At 44.9% G+C, this 17,217-nt stretch overlaps 1 protein-coding gene across 2 annotated transcripts in view; it reads left to right on the top strand.

Moving 5' to 3' along the window:
- The window catches only part of ABCA5 (ATP binding cassette subfamily A member 5), a 125,043-nt gene that overhangs the window by 73,815 nt on the left and 34,011 nt on the right, over window positions 1–17,217 (top strand). Inside the window, exons 23-31 of one of the 2 annotated variants that reach the window (XM_060252221.1) lie at window positions 1,182–1,352; window positions 11,215–11,328; window positions 11,718–11,855; window positions 12,666–12,731; window positions 13,630–13,721; window positions 14,709–14,832; window positions 15,303–15,420; window positions 15,521–15,612; window positions 16,809–16,984. In XM_060252221.1, coding sequence (XP_060108204.1) covers window positions 1,182–1,352; window positions 11,215–11,328; window positions 11,718–11,855; window positions 12,666–12,731; window positions 13,630–13,721; window positions 14,709–14,832; window positions 15,303–15,420; window positions 15,521–15,612; window positions 16,809–16,984 — 1,091 coding nt within the window. The remainder of the gene's footprint in view (window positions 1–1,181; window positions 1,353–11,214; window positions 11,329–11,717; window positions 11,856–12,665; window positions 12,732–13,629; window positions 13,722–14,708; window positions 14,833–15,302; window positions 15,421–15,520; window positions 15,613–16,808; window positions 16,985–17,217) is intronic. The other variant, XM_060252222.1, reaches the window with a different exon arrangement.

Raw genomic sequence — 17,217 nt, 5'->3', positions numbered from 1 at the left:
CAGTCTGACAAAGTCCCATTTATGTCAGAACCAGTCCTTATAGCAAATGTGTTCTGCACCCCTACCTAGTGTGTAGGCATCCATGGCATTACTGTTTCTTTCTTTGAGCTGCTTTCTACTTGTAACTTGCTATACTTCAATTTTAGTAGAATATTTTTCCTACCTGGGTTCTTTCAAGAGTTATGGGTCTTTGGGGTATCTTCTCTTAGGTGAGCAAGATGGACTAAGAACCCTTGATGGACCTCCTAGGCATTACAATTTTGTAATCATATCATCTCTTCAATGCTGTCTTGCTGTCTTTTGAACATTTGTTAGCAGCTCAAATGTAGAGTTAATTTTTTTTTGTTGAAGACACTTTACAGACCAGCTGAAAAGAAAAGAGGGCACAATTTCAACTATGTTTAAATAACAGACTGATGAATTGCCCTCTCCCACATCTCAGAACTGAACTCAAGAAAAATCAAATGATTTCTGGATACATTGACAAATAGTTTATATTATCTGCTAAATGTTTGGCACACTTGAAAGACCATAGTGTACTCAATAATGTCAATAGAAATGCTTCAGGTGTTATATGTGCCGAATCTTGGAATTCTTCCTCTCCTTTTCCACCCCAGCTTCCTGACCCTGCAGAAGTAAGGATGGTGATGGTGTTAGAAAGCAGTTGAGAGGACAGGAAATTCTTGCAGTACCTCTCCATTCTTTTGTTTTCCTCTCCAAGTACCTGAGATGGGTAGTGCTCATCAGCAGTCATTTTGTAGAAAAGTAGGTGGTGGAGCTCATCCAGGGATTGTTATGCAGCTGCACATACTATTCAATGGACAAGAAGGTGGAACTCTCAGAAGGAGGAGAAGGAACTCTCAGAAAGGTGCAGGAGCTGTGCTCCTGTGAGCTCCCACTGAATCTGAGTCTGGTGCTCATTGTGCCTAGTATAGAAATACTGTTCTCGGAATGCATCAGGTGCTATGGATGCTGTCTATGCAGGCTACTTGGGAAAATGGGAAAGAAAGAAGAGAGCAAAAGAAAAATTCAATGTGTTAGATTCAATGACTTCCTTCTGCTGAATAAAGAATATTTCTCCAACAGAGCAAACCTCTTTCTGCACTAGCAACTAGTAAGAGTTACTGTCATTTTCCATATTTTGACATGTATTTTAACATTTTGTTTATGTACTCTTACAGATCAAAGCCTACACTCAGCTGAAGATTTCGGGTCTTTATCCTTCTGCTTACTGGTGTGGACAAGCACTAGTTGATATACCTTTATTTTACATTATTCTCTTTCTGATGATAGGAAGCTTATTCGTATTTCACCATGAAGCTTATTTTTTTCCAGAGAAGTTTCTTGCTGTGGTAAGGTTTCTTCAGTTTCACATAAATGTTCTGTTCTTTTTGTCTCTTTCTTTAAACATTTGGATTTTAACCCTTCTCTTTCCAAATGTTCATAAAAAGATAAAGGTAGTCCCCCTGTGCAAGCACCAAGTCATTACTGACCCATGGAGTCACATCACAATGTTTTCTTGACAGATTTTTTGTTAGAAGGTGGTTTGCCACTGCCTTCCCCAGTCATCTATACTTTACCCCCAGTAGGATGGAAGCCTGAGTCAACCTTGACCCGGCTACCTGAACCCAGCTTCCGCTGGGATCGAACTCAGGTTGTGAGCAGAATTGGACTGCAGTACTGCAGCTTACCATTCTGCACCACAGGCTCCTTCAAACATTGATACTTTTGGCTTAATACTAAACTTCATATTTATCACTCTTCTCCCCCCTCCCCACCAACCATTTCTTTGCAATTGGTGTTCTGCTCAAATGAAAATATGTCCAAAAAACGTTCAGTCTTTTTGCAAGGAAATTTGCAAGGAAAGAGGATTCCATAAATTGAGGAGCAGCCCTCGAAAACATGTATCTTTGCATTCATTTTTCACACATGCTTGGTGGACTGATGCCAGTCATGAGAATGTTTTATATTACTCTTAACATATACAACACAATTGGAGAAAAAAGAAGTACACTTTGCGTTAATATAGGCTAAAATCTTGTTGTGTATCTGAAAGCCTGCTGGCAGCCAGTAAAGATGATACATAAGCACTTCTGGAAATCTGCTTCCAGTGACAAGTAACATCAGGATATAAGGCTGCCATATTTTTCATACAGGTGCTGTTGGCAGTGCTAACTAAAGCACAAGCTGTTTGTGAAAGGTAGATCGTTTCTTGATCCTGAAAGATTGCCCTTACCATCTATAGCTTGCTAATTCTCCTTCACTAGAGAAGGCTCCCTCTTTCCCGAATTGATCTTGTCTCAAAGAAGAGGAGGGGCTGAGGCGAGCTTGCCAGAGTTCGCCCTCACTGATTGTTAGAGTTAGGAAGGGGGAAATGATGCCTTTCATTGCTAGGAAACTCGCTTAGACCAAGGATTCCCTGGAAAGAACCCTGGCAAACATAGGAGTGCATTCTGCCTTCCAGTCTCAGCGGGGATCAGCTTTTATCTTGGCAATAGGTAACAAAGGAGTTGGTAGATAGAGCCCTCTGGAATATTTTCTTGTTACTACTTTTTAAAGTAAGTAATCTTCTTCGTGGTCTCTGTGCATTCACACATATGGGTATTCCTCCGGAATGGCCCTGACCTCGGAGAGTTCAAAGCAATCTTGATCGTAGATCTGGCGCGCCTCCCCCTCGTCCCGGGGCGGAGCCACCGTTTGCGCATGCGCGGACGAGGAGGGAGGCGTCTAGCCACTCAGTTTCTTCCTTACCGCTGACCCGATCGCACCTACCTCGTTGATCTCCAACTTCCTCATTGCAATCTACCAGCGAACCTACTTCTTTCTTCAAATCTTCCAACTTCAGTCTTTCATCTTCACCGGGTATCGTATAAAAAAAAAAAAAAAACCTTCCTCACTATCTTTCGGACTTTCTCCCTCACCCCCCCTCACCCCCCTCCCCACGAGCGGATGGAAGGAAGGGACAAGGTCACTTTCAAACGCTGCACGCGCTGCTCTGCCAAGATCCCATCGTCTGACGGGCACTCCCTCTGCCTTTTCTGCCTTGGGGAGACCCACCACACGGATTCCTGCGTCCACTGTAGCCAGTTCGGCAAACAGGCCCGCAAGAATCGCGCCGCGAGACTCCGGAGCCATCTAATGGAAGCCTCCCTCCGACCGCATGGCGCGCAACACCAGCATCCGCCATCTTCCCCACTCCACGTGGGAACGGCGCAGCCGGCAGCTTCCGTGGCTCAAGGTCCCTGCAAGCCTAAGTCCGGTAAACACACCACAAAGTCGGACGGCACCAAAAAGCGTCACCGCTCCGAGTCCGCCCACGTGGATACGACGAGCACCGCCAGCATAAAGAAAACCAAGTCTGCACATCGACCCTCCGACCAATCTGGGCAACTCACAAGCTCGAACCCGACCACGAGCTCGACCGCAGTAAGATCGACATCGAACCCGACCACGAGCTCCGCCTCGGCTCCCAAGACACCAACAGTGAAATTGACACCGACACCGAACATCACACCATTGGAGATTGTACGCATCTCCTCCAAGTCGCCGTCAGTCACGAACTCCCCACCCGACCAAATACTCGAGGCCCACTCCCCTGCAAGGAGCCACCAACCACTCGACCCCAGCGCCTTCATAGACCTCTCTAAGCCGCTGGAAGCCCAATCCCTGACCAGGGAACCTTCGACTCCGAGAGTCCTTTTACCCCGGCAACCCACACCAAGAGCTCACAGCCGCCAACGCTCACGCAGTCGCCGACGCTCCCGCAGCCACCGTAGGCAACGTTCCCACAGCCGCCGTAGGGACAGCCGTCAACGTTCCCGCAGCCGACGCAGTCACCGTTCCCACAGCCGCCGCAGGGAGAGATACTCCTACTACTCCCCGTCGAGGTCTAGATCTCGCTCTCCCCGGACCCGACGAGGGCACCGACGATCCCTCTCTCACGACCGCTACCGCTCGGATTCGAGAGGACGCCACTACCACAGCTACCACGACTCCCCTCGATACCGAGACCGCGCGGATAGACACGATCGAACCCGACACTACGAAGCGTCCCCGCGCGCACACCACCTCGACTACGACAGGCTCGTTCAGCTCCATGACGAACGCAGTCGCCCCGACCTCGAACCGAAACTGCCTTCACCACCGGGCTCCATACACACTGCGCCCAACAAACAGCTGCCACCTGTAGAAACCCAACCAGACCTGCAGCACGGAACCGACGACGACTCCGAAGCCGAACTCTCCGAATCCGACCGCTCCTCGGGGTCGGACCTACAATCTCCGGCTTCCGACATAGCTAAGCCAGCGGACCTGTCTCCATCAGAGGGTCCGAAATCCTACCTTGACTTAGTCTCCAATATGGCGAACTCGCTGAATCTGAAGCTTAACACAGACGCACCCAGGGTCTCTGATGTCGTCTTTGACCTCGTACATGCAGACCTCCCATCAAGCTCCTCTCTTCCTATGCTTCCCGTCCTCCTAGAAACACTCAAGGAAGCCTGGGACAAGCCGGCATCGGTACCTCCAACCTCCAAAAGAGTCGAAGCCCTTTACAAGATCCACGCACCCGACGCAAAGTTCTTGTTCACCCACCCGGCTCCCAACTCCATAATAGTTCACTCCTCCTCGAAATCGAAACAGACGAGACACCCGGAAAGAGAGGGCAAGAAGCTCGATACTATAGGGCGAAAGATATATTCGCTCACTACAGCTGCAACAAAGATACAAAACTACACGGCATGCTTTTCAGCATATGCATACAATCTAACCACCTATCTCAACACCCTGATACCCTCCTTACCCGAGGAATCACGAAAACCAGCCACTAACGCCCTTCAGGAATTAGCAAGACTGAGCAAGCAGCAGATTAACACAGCTCGCCATGCTGCACAGTGCTCCTCCAAAGCCTTGGCCTCAGCTATAGCCTTACGCAGACATGCGTGGCTTAGGTCCTCGTCACTCCAACCGGATATTAAATATAAGATTGAGGACCTACCCTTCGACGGCCTTGGCCTGTTTAACGCGGCCACAGACGACATCCTCACATCAGTCGATGACGGCAGGAAACGGGCGAAACGCTTGGGGGTCTCCCAACACCAACCCCAGTTCAACAGGCAGAGGAACTGGAAGTCCACCTACCATAAGGGTACCAAGTCTCCCAGACAGCAAACCTCATGGAGACGAAAAACCCCCCAGCCCAAACTGTCATCCCAATACAGACCACGCACTCAAACTTCCAAAAAGACCGCAGCTACCTCAAAACCGTCTCTTTGACCACCCTGCCACGAGACGTCCAGTTCCCCTCCTTCAGCCAAATCCCCACTCATACACCCGTCTACAACAGTTTTACCCCGCCTGGAGAGACATAACATCGGACGCTTGGGTCCTCGCCATCATACAGAGAGGATACCTAATAGAATTCACATCCACCCCGAAACATCACAGATTTCTTACCACCCCATCGTCCGCACCTCTACAGACAGAAATCGCGTCCCTGCTAGACAAGAACGCGATAGAACCAGTCCCACCCCGATACCATCGCACCGGGTTTTATTCCCGCTACTTCCTGGTGCCGAAAAGAGATGGAGGTCTCCGCCCGATCCTCGACCTTCGCAAACTAAACCTCCACATCACCTACAAGAAATTCCATATGATCACACTCCAGGCAATCCTTCCACTTATTCCAGAACGCTCCTGGATGGCATCCATAGATCTACAGGATGCCTACTTCCACATCACAATCAACCACCATCACAGAAGATTTCTCAGATTCGCCGTCGGGGAGCAACACTTCCAGTTCCGTTCTCTCCCATTCGGCCTATCGACGGCCCCGAGAGTCTTCACCAAATGCATGGCAGTAGTTGCCGCATCACTACGCCAACGAAGCATATCAATATACCCATATATAGACGACTGGCTGATCGTCGCCCATTCAAGGGAACAACTCCAACTGGACGTCTCCACTACCCTCTCCCTCTTGGCCACTCTCGGCCTCCAGGTCAACTTATCAAAATCCAAACTAACCCCTACTCAGAGAATTCAGTTCATAGGAGCAGACATCTCCACAGTCTCCCAGACAGCTTCTCTACCGCACGACAGAGTACTCAGCATACAGTCTCTGGCCAACACCATCATTGCCCGGCGCTCCCAGACAGCTCTCACGTTTCAGAGGATGCTAGGCCTAATGGCAGCAACCACCGCAGTCCTATGCTTCGCGAAACTTCACATGCGACCCCTGCAGATGTGGTTCGTCAGGACCTTTCATCCTCACACACAGCACCAGTCCACACTCTTGACCCTCCCATCGCACATCGTAACATCCCTCAGATGGTGGACGATGGAACATCATCTCCGCACGGGCATGCCGTTCAAACAAGCCCCTCCCTCAGTGATCGTCACCACGGACGCCTCCAGGTGGGGATGGGGAGCCCACTTAGGAACCCTCACAGTCCAAGGCCAATGGTCGGACTACGAGCGGTCCCTCCACATCAACTGCCTAGAGCTCCTGGCAGTACACAAAGCGCTGAGATCCTTTCTCCCATCGCTACGGAATCAGCACGTCCAGGTCACCTCCGACAACATCGCCACGGTCTTCTACATCAACAGGCAGGGAGGCACCGCCTCCATCAGACTCTGCAAGAGGGCCTTGGCATTGTGGCATTGGAGCATCACCCAGGGCATCTTCCTCACGGCCGTTCACCTACCAGGGAACGAGAATACCCAGGCAGATGCCCTGAGCCGCCACTCGACCAACAACCACGAGTGGTCTATCAGCACTCAATACATCCGACAAGTCTTCAGAACCTTCGGAACCCCGAGCATAGATGTATTTGCTTCACCATCAAATGCCCAGTGCACCCACTTCTACATGAGAGGTCCACCATCCCAGCTCTCCAGAGGGGATGCATTCCTCCAAACCTGGAAGGGAAAACTACATTACCTGTTTCCCCCCATCCCACTCATCACAAGGGTCCTGCAGAAAATCCAAACAGACCGCACGAACTGCATCCTCATAACCCCATGGTGGCCACGCCAACCCTGGTTCACCACCCTCCTGTCCCTGTCCAACAGGACATTCCTAATCCTCCCACAAGCACAGGACCTTCTCTCCCAACAGGACGGAAAGGTCCTACACCACAACCCGGCATCCCTCAAATTGACGGCCTGGAGAATCAGTTTTTAGAATTTCCCCCGGACGTCCGCCAAGTCCTAGTGAACTCTAGAAAACCATCCACTAGGAAAGCCTATCTACTAAAATGGAAGCGCTTCACTCACTACGCCTCTCAACACAACTTTGACCCTAACTGCGCTACCATCTCTCAGGTACTAACCTACACCTTAGCACTTTCAAGGACAGGCCTCTCATACTCCTCCCTGAAAGTACACCTCGCAGCTATCTCTGCCTTCCACCCCCACATCGGGGGAACAACTGTCTTCTCTCATCATGCCACGAAGGCATTCCTCAAGGGCATCATTCGTCTACACCCTCCAGTCAGACAACTCCTCCCAACCTGGAGCCTCTCTCTAGTGCTCAGCCAGCTCATGAAACCACCCTTTGAGCCCATGGCATCTATTCCACTGCACCTGCTATCGTGGAAAACAGCACTACTCACGGCTCTCACCACAGGCAAGAGGGCTAGCGACATCTGTGCCCTGAGGGCGGACCCACCTTACACAATCTTTCACAGTAACAGGGTGGTCCTTCGCCCCGACCCGACCTTCCTACCAAAGGTCGTTTCTCCATTCCACCTAGGGAAACAGTCAATCATACCAGCCTTTTTCCAGCACCCCTCGGACGCAGGCCAGAGGGCTCTCCACAACTTGGACGCGCGCAGAGCACTAGCTTTCTACATAGACAGAACTCGAGAATTCCATAAGGATCCGAGACTCTTTGTTACCTACGCCACCCATAATAAGGGCAGCAAAATATCTACTCAGAGGCTCTCTAAGTGGCTCGTTGCCACCATAGAACTCTGCTACCAACTGGCGAAACAACCAGTCCCGCAACACATACGAGCTCATTCTACCAGAGCCGTCGCCACCTCGTCAGCCTTCACGAAGGGCATCCCTATAGAGGACATCTGCGATGCCGCGGTCTGGTCCTCCACGTCTACCTTCGCCTCGCACTACGCTCTTGACGTTCGTGCCCGGCGTGATGCCTCCTTCGGACAGGCTGTACTTCGCTCCATCTTCGACTGACCACCGTAAGTACCACTCTCATTACATTCTGGTCTAACCTTGCATATCTTTTACAGATCCAGCACCCGCCTCCGAAGGGATAGCTCGCTAATCACCCATATGTGTGAATGCACAGAGACCACGAAGAAGATGGACAGGTTTCTTACCTGTAACTGGTGATCTTCGAGTGGTCATCTGTGCAATCACACAGACCCACCCAGCCTTCCCCGCTGCTGGACACTTACCTAGCACGTCTTCCACCTGTCCGGTGGCGGGAAGAAACTGAGTGGCTAGACGCCTCCCTCCTCGTCCGCGCATGCGCAAACGGTGGCTCCGCCCCGGGACGAGGGGGAGGCGCGCCAGATCTACGATCAAGATTGCTTTGAACTCTCCGAGGTCAGGGCCATTCCGGAGGAATACCCATATGTGTGATTGCACAGATGACCACTCGAAGATCACCAGTTACAGGTAAGAAACCTGTCCTTCTTTTCTCTTTTTTAATGTTTGAGAATAGGTATGGTGTTGTGCTGTTATAGCATTCCTTTGTTCTCTTCTGCTTGGTGTGTTAGCACATGGCATTCTTGCTTTTTCTATCGTGTAGGATGTAGGGAACCCTTCTTCAGGGAAGACTAGCATACTGCCCCTGCTCCTGTTCAGATAAAGAACTAAGAACATAAGAATGACAGTGTCCTCCTTCCTAAAATGACAAAATACAAAAGCACATCTTCCTTCCCTGTTCAGCTATTATGAATAACAAGGGATCTGTATTCATCTCCCCTAGTTGACTCTAACAGCCTTATACCTCCTTTGGGTAGCATATGTTGACTGATGAGGAAGAGCCTCACATCCAATATGGAGTGGAGGAGAGCCAGTGGATACCTGTTTGGGAGGTACACGTGGGCAGGAGACAAGGAGTAGAAGTTAAAAAGTGTCATTAAACCTTTTGGAATTTTCTGTGACATGTACAGCTCAATAATATGGACTGTGCTCTAAGTTCTAACTGTGCTGTGTTTTCATACCATACCAATATATGCTATAAGCCAGTGTTTCCCATTTACAGGGTCATGACCCGGTACCGGGCCACAGAAGCCTCATTACCGGGTCACAAGAAAAGCCAAAGCTAGCCCCTCCCCCAGCAAACTAGCCCCGCCCCAGCAAAGAATGACCTCTGCTCTGCTTCCTTCCTTCCCCCATCTCTCTGTTGTGCAGAGAAAAGCTAGTCTTGAAGACTGACACAGGCTGCAAAGCCTGAGCTCTGTTTGGCTTCCTTCCCCCGTCTCTGTGTTGTGGAGAGAGGAGCTGGGCTGCCTCTCCTTCCTTCTCCCCCCTCCCAGTGATTAAGAGAAAAGCTGGAGTCCAGTGGCACTTTAGATCCATGGAGCGTTCTTCAGGGTATGAGCTTTCATGTGCCTTGCAGTATGCTCTTTTAGGAGATTTCCCCTGGAGGCCTGGGCGGCAAAGAAGGGTGGGTGTATTTTTTTCAGCTGGGAGGGGCGGGGAGTGGGCATTCCAGTAGCTATTTTTTTTTTTTTACCAAATAACCCCTTGGCAGAATTGTTGCTGGCTGGGGTCATCTGATGGTGAGAAAGGCTTTTTTTTCCCTCCCCCCCTTCTTTCTTTCTTTCCCTGCAAGTGATGCTCTGTCTGTATTCTTGGTGCTGGAAGGAGGGGAAGCAACAGTGGGAGGGCTTCTAGTGCCCTGGCCCCACTGGTGGAAATTCTGGTGCTTTTTGAGCATTGTATGAGAGAATTTTGGACTGGATAGTCCACTGACCTGATCCAACATAGCTTCTCTTATGTTCTTTCTTTCCATGTCTTTCTTTTCCTTTCCTTCCATTTCATTCATCCTTCCATTTTTGCTGGATGAAACTTTTTCTGTTCATCATACTGTTGTTGCAGACATAGGAGCTCTGCCAATGAAAAGTTGGCACCCCCAGTTGTAGCCAGGTGCCTTCTATGAGATTTCTGTATGAGTGAGTGAGAGTAAGAGGTGTGGGGTGGAAAGAAATTATTGGAGATTACTACAGTATTTCTCAACAGCACTGGAAGTGATGGTACTATGAACTTGGCACCATTTTACTGGTCCTGCTTTTAACAGCTGCCTGACACCAAAATTAAACTCCTCCTGTAGATATTAAAAAGGATGCAAGAAGTTCACTGGCTGAATATCTGCAAAACAGGTTGCTTTTAAAGGCATGGGAAACACAACCAGTAAAAAGCTGCAAGCCTTTCATAAGTATCCTTTTGGGGATAACTGCAGAAAAGCTTGTATGAACTTTATATAACTTGAAATTAATTCATTAATTGCAGTACAATTCTCTGCTACCTTTCACAGCAATGTCCCAGTGTTTCAGCCAAAGAAAAGTATGAAAAATAGCTGTCGAAAGATTTTCTTGAAACCAAGCAAGCTTGGTTATAGGTTGAGTTAGGGTTCCAGTAGTAGCAGCTGAATGTTTCAGCATATTTTGAGGTAGAGCAGCTGCCAGGGCCCAGTGTGAGTGATATCACCCTGTGTGGGTGATACACAGTGCTGTCATTCCTGATGGCAATGGCAACAGCACTCCCAACTGCATACACTGACCAGTGCTGTTGAGGAAGGGGTGTGTAGGTGGTGCAGGCAATTGAACATGGGCATTAGGAGTGCTTGCAAGCTGGAGAAGAACACACAAACAGATAGGTGCATGCAGGTGTGGGAGTGGAAAGAGAGGACCGCCCACTTTCCACCCCCATTTTGGCTCAGCATGAGTTTCAGAGAGATTTTTCTGAAAATGAAGTTACTTCAGAAGAAGAGGCAGGTTTGGGGGAGTGCCCTGGAAGTGATATCACAGGAAAAGGTGGAGTTTTGGTTCAGTGTGCCCCGGAAGTGACATCACTTGGCCCTTGACACCACAGGAAATGACATAATTCCTGTCTCCCTGCTCCACCCCCAAATTTTCGTGGACCACAAGGAGAAGTGTAAAAATAACCGGGCCACAGGAAAGAAAAGTTTAGGAAACCCTGCTATAAGCAATTCTAAGACATGTCTTTTTCTTGCAGGTTTTTTCTTTTATTGGCTACGTACCATCAGTAATTCTGTTCACTTACATTGTGTCCTTTACCTTTAAAACCATACAGAACACTAAAGAATTTTGGTCATTCATTTTCTCAGTGGTAAGTTAAAAGTGCTATATTGACTTTGTCTTCTCAGTTTACCTTAATTTAGTAAGGTTGTTCATTTTTCCATCAAAAATACTTTACATTTTTATGTATATGGATTGTGTTTCAGTCTTGCAACCATTTTGTTTTCTCACAAAAGCATCCTTAAGTTTGCAGTCATCACTAGCATTAGTTTGTGCTGTTTCAGCAGAGCCCCTAAAGATGTAATTCAAGCACAAGCTACATATCGTTGTTTTTATTCCTATAACTATGTTTGCCTTAAGGTAGAGTGTACACATTTTCTTGTTTGCCAAGTGATCTATTGCAAAGATATATTAGGAATGTAGTTGAAAATAATCCACGGTTCGTTATTTTAATTTTAAATTCCTTTTCTCCCCTTTCAGGCAGCCTTGGTTTGTTCTTTTGTAATTGAACTAGTTTCCTTTATGTGGTGTTATACAGCAGCTGCTGTTCTTCACACTTGTTTTTCTATCTTCATTCCAATCTATCCTCTTATTGGGTCTTTGATTTCTTTTATAAAGGTAAGTTTTCAATGCGTAAAAATATAATTTTATTTTTACTGTAACTTCTGAAGAGTTTTCGGAGTGGAGGAGAAATAGACTCCTGGGGGTGCAATTTGTTTATTTCCCATAACCCATAACATGATATACAACAGGGGTGGCCAACGGTAGCTCTCCAGATGTTTTTTGCCTACAACTCCCATCAGTCCTAGCCAGCATGGCCAATGGCTGGGGCTGATGGGAGTTGTAGGCAAAAAACATCTGGAGAGCTACCATTGGCCACCCCTGGTATACAAAATACCTTATATGAATTTACCATTTGTAAAGGCAGATACATGCAATCAACTGCACTTATAAACTCCATAGATTCTGACAGGACATTGGTTTGTCAACTGTTTTTTGTAGAAGTTCCAGAAAGTTGTCGGCAGCTGTGTCAGTCTATGCAAAATCCAAAAATAAGTACAAAATCACATAAAACCTATTATTAGGACCATCCAAAATTACATAAAATTATTTTACACATTTACCAGAACTCATCATTAGGCTGGATTTGGTTGGATTAAGGGGGGGGGGGGGGGCGGATTAAGGTGGAAAGCAGATTCAGTTCATAATCTTTAGATTCAGTTGGGTGATATTCGAAATCATTTGAGATCCCGCATTGGTAATAAAAGGTTAACAATATTGGTTGGAATAATGTAATTCAGCTGTAAATTCATCAAAGGAGCAGTGAGAGAATTTTTTTTTTAAAAATAATACTGTTATTTAATTTAGAATGAAAATATGAAAAACAGATCTATTTATTGAAACAAGCAAATTTTATCACCTTGTTAGATAACCCAGAAACTTGATCACAAGATGGAAAGAAATTCAGAAAGATTGTTGGTTTCAGTAATAGCGGTAAGCACCATATTTTTCCTTAAGAGTTCCAGAGAATTATTATCTGGAAACATTTTTCAGTAATGATGTTGATCTTTATGTTATTATTGTAACTGTTATTTCTAATTTGTGTAAGATATTTTATTTTCTTGGATCTTATTTTTATAAATTAAACTCTTATTTTTAAGAGTTTAATTACATGCAGGATCTAATCCCTTGTGTCTAGTGCCAGTACAACTATCAATTGCTGGCACATCATGACTGATTCTGCTATCACTATGACATGCAAATACTATTAAATAGCCTTGAACAGTATTCATGTGCCACAGTGGTAGAAGGATCAATTATGCTGTCCCAGCAATGTTGACATTGGAGATAAGGGATTGGATCCTATATGTAACTCTTAAAACATAATTGTTTCAACTTGTTGCTGTGTTTAAAATGTTTATGAAAGCTGCCCTGAGCTTTGGAAAGGTAAGGTACAAATGTAAATACAACTGGCATTAGTGACATGGAGGAGCCTTTTAATAATGCAGAGCTGTAATTAGGAGGAACTGGAAGATTTTCTGCTGGTCAAGCACAGGATGCTACTTCAGCTGCCACAATATTAAGCTTTTTTAATCTACAGGAACTGAAGCAGATTTATACACAAAATTATGAAGCCTATGATAGATCAAGATGTAATAAACAGCCAGCTGATGGCCTAGAGTTTACTAGACTACCATTTAATTTATTAGAAATACTTCATTTTTGCACTTTGCACTAACGTATGTGCCTGGCAGTGTCTTAGTATGATACCTCCACTGCTAGTATAATAGTATTGACTGTAGATGTAGTGCATGTGCCCACTTTAAAGTATCCATTTGCTGGAATGACAAAGGAACGAAAGAGTTTTAATTAATATTTCTTTTCACTTTAGCCTTATTTGCAATGTGTAATGTGGCTCTTTCTTCTACGGTATCTTGAAGTGAAGCATGGTGGCAAATCAATAAGAGAGGATCCATTTTTCCGGTCAGTGGTGCATTTTCTCTGTCAATAAATCTGTACTGGAGTTATTTAACCAAATCAGGATTGTCCAGCAATAAATTGGAATGATGTATGCTCTACTGAAGGCTCTTCTGAAGTGTTACAGCAATAGTCATTTTGTCATTGGGGAAATATTGTCATTTTATTGCTTTGCTCTGGCAGGTGATGGGTATGAGGATTGATTGTACAAGCAACTCATGTGGTCAGTTAGTGAGGCAGTATTTTTAAGGAAGACAGTGAAACAACTTTCAGTCCAAGATCATCTTTGGAGTACCAGCTCCATGGACCACCTTTGCCTGATGTCAGAGAAGGTGGATACATTCCCCCCCCCCCCCCGCTGTGGTAGCACCTCAGTTATGGAATACCTTCCACACAGCTCCCTGGCTGGCACCAGATGTGTAATGTTTGCTGCCCATTGGTTCTGATTGATCTATTTTTAAACAAATTACTTTGCTGCTGTTGCCTTTCTTTACTTCTTTTCTTTAAGTTGACACATGATTTCTTCTGTTTTGATATCTGGTATTACGTACTTTGTTTTTAAATTTGTTTTATGTTGGTTAATTGTCTCACTGATTCCTACTTCATTTCAATTTTTTGGAAATCATATGAGTAGCTCATGTGAGATCACTTCCCATGATTAACCAGTTATGTTCTCCCTGAAGTATTTCATGGCCTACCATGACATTACAATAAACTTTTTGAAAACCTGAGACTTACAGGATTTTGAGAATTACTGTGTTTAATTTTAAGTATATGTGAAAGCTTCATACAGTTCTTAGTCTAAATGCATCTGCAGCTCACATGCTGAACTAGTTCTTCCTAAATGCTTCATTGGATATGGAAACATCAGTAGGATTTCCTGGTTACAGCTTTCCAAATTATCAGATCTGACTCACAAATGGCAAAGTGGTATTGGATGTATCTATTTAGTGGGCCACTGAGAAGAGTTGAAACATATATTCCTGTCTTCAGAACACCTGTAAAACCAAAACCATGGAAATTCCCAGATGTGCCGCATGATGAGGATGAGGATGAAGATGTTAAGGCAGAGAGGTTAAGAGTTAAGGAGATGACAACCTGCCAGAGTTGCGAGGAGGTAAAGTTTGTCTTTGTGTCCCTGTGAACTTCTTGTTACCAGATTCTATTGCGATGATTAATCTTTCTCTGGGAGTCAAAGAAACTAAACTGTACTAAAACGAGTTATCATTTTAATTATAGTATGTTTGTCTTCATTCACAAATTTGGAACAAATTGTTGTTTTGCTCCACACATTCTTTCCCATGTAACAGTTTGTGTAAAAATACCATGGCATATACACAGAGAAGCCCTGCAGCCATCGTCACAGTGGGCGTAGGTATCAAACCATAGAAATAGATGCAAACTCTGTGTAAAGTGTGATTCCTTTGCAATACATGGGAGGGATAGCATGGGGGAAAGAAATGGTGTTGTCTTCACACCCTGACATTGACTAATGGAGAGGCATTTTGCCCATTTGTAGGTACATCTGTGCATTATATAGTCAAACAAATTCATTATTAAGCTATACATAATCTTTTGTTTTATTAGAAACCAGCCATTTTGGTCAGCAGTTTGCATAAAGAATTTGATGAAAAGAAAGATTTTCTTCTTGGAAGAAAAATAAAGAAAGTGGCAACTAATCATGTCTCTCTTTGTGTAAAAAAAGGTTGGAGTTAAATTAGTTACTACTGAATACACTTTAAAAATCATAAAAATTGTTCCTCAATTAAAACTTCTATATTTTTGCATTTTTTCCTTTTTAAAAGGGGAAATACTGGGGTTGTTGGGTCCCAGTGGAGCTGGAAAAAGTACGCTGATTAATATGCTGGTGGGAGAAATTGAACCAACTTCAGGCCAGGTATTTGACTGCAACCTCCCCTCCTCTGTAGTTTTATTGTTAACCATTACAAGAATTCTTCTCATTTTGATCTACCCACATAGAAACTTCATTCTGAAGCTCCATATTCTGTGAGGCTTCATGTACATAACAAAATAAGATGCGCAATGACAAGCCTACAGTGAGAAAAGGCTCTGCCTATGAGGGTCCCGGGGTTTCTTATTCATAAAGGTTTCAGGCAGATTTCTAAATATGAACTGAACAAAAGGGCTTGCCCATGGCGCTAATGTGGAAATTCCAGCAAGTGCAAAATGCATTGGTGCACCTGCTGACTGCTTCACCTGTGTGGACTTGAATTCAGCCAATGCTAAGCCAATTGCACTACTGGGCTACCAGTTGACTACTGAATCTGTTTCAAGGTGTTAATACTGAACTTTTTTATATAAATATTATTACAATACATTGCAATAATAAAAGTGATTTTGTCAAAAAGTGTTAGTACTGACCTTCAAAGCCCTGCGTGGCCTGGGATCAACATATCTGAGGGATCTGCTCTTCCCGTATGTGCCCCAAAGAGCCTTACACTCAGCAAATCAACATCTGCTAACTGTCCCCAGCTTAGCTTCTACTACGGCTAGGGTATTCTGTAGATAAGCAAATCAGACAAAATTTATGCAGAGCACGCTCAGTGACCTAGCAGGGATCCAATTAGTCAGCTGTTCCATCAGGCCTCTGGTTGAGGCGATGGGTGTCCTATTAAATTGGCCTCCCTTGCTGAAGCTCTCCATCTTTAGGCAACCCAGATTGAGAAGATCTTATAGGCCCAGCAGCTCTAGTCTTTGAGACAATTGCACTTTAATTGACAGTGCTCCCTGTTTTTAATTTATATTGTTAACTGTTTTGATTATTGTTTTATTGTAGGATACTGTTTGTTGTGATCTGCCCTGAGCCCTGAGCTTGCAGGGAAAACGGAATAAAAATCAAAACAAATCAATAAAATGTTTACAATAAATTATTGTTATTATGGAAAGGAATAAGTAATAAAGGTTATAATAAATAAAAACAGGCTCACATAGGAAAAGCAAGCTAAGAACTTCTTCCAAAGATATTATTTGCTGTGGTTACTTTAATTTACCTATTCTTGTATTCATTGTGAAGAATTTTGTTCCTTGTAAATATTATATTAAAATCCTGAGTAAAGACTGATGTGTTCACAGATGCTGATGGGAGATTATTCTTTAGCTGAGAACAGTGAAGATAATTCCATGAGATTTGTAGGATACTGTCCACAGACAAACCCACTTTGGCCAGATATTACATTGCAGGAGCATTTTGAAATATATGGTGCCATCAAAGGAATGCATGAAAGTGATATGAAAGAAGTCATAAAATGGTAAATATATCACTTCATTTTCTTGAATTTTAATAGATCTTTCCTCTATAGGCTTTGTTTTGGCTTTCTGTGATGAGGCATTTCAAAGTAATCAGTAGTGTAGATTTTTTAAAAATACCTAATAATGGCGATGTTTATGTGGGGGAAGGGGGCAATTATGTGAAAAACTCAGGCTGTAGCATAATCTGAAAAGGTTAACATTTTCATTTTTCAAACTGGTAGACAACATCTCT

The sequence above is a fragment of the Heteronotia binoei genome, chromosome 13, assembly GCF_032191835.1.
Source record: "Heteronotia binoei isolate CCM8104 ecotype False Entrance Well chromosome 13, APGP_CSIRO_Hbin_v1, whole genome shotgun sequence".
Classification (NCBI taxonomy): Eukaryota; Metazoa; Chordata; class Lepidosauria; order Squamata; family Gekkonidae; genus Heteronotia; species Heteronotia binoei.
This window is presented reverse-complemented; position numbering and strand designations above follow the sequence as displayed.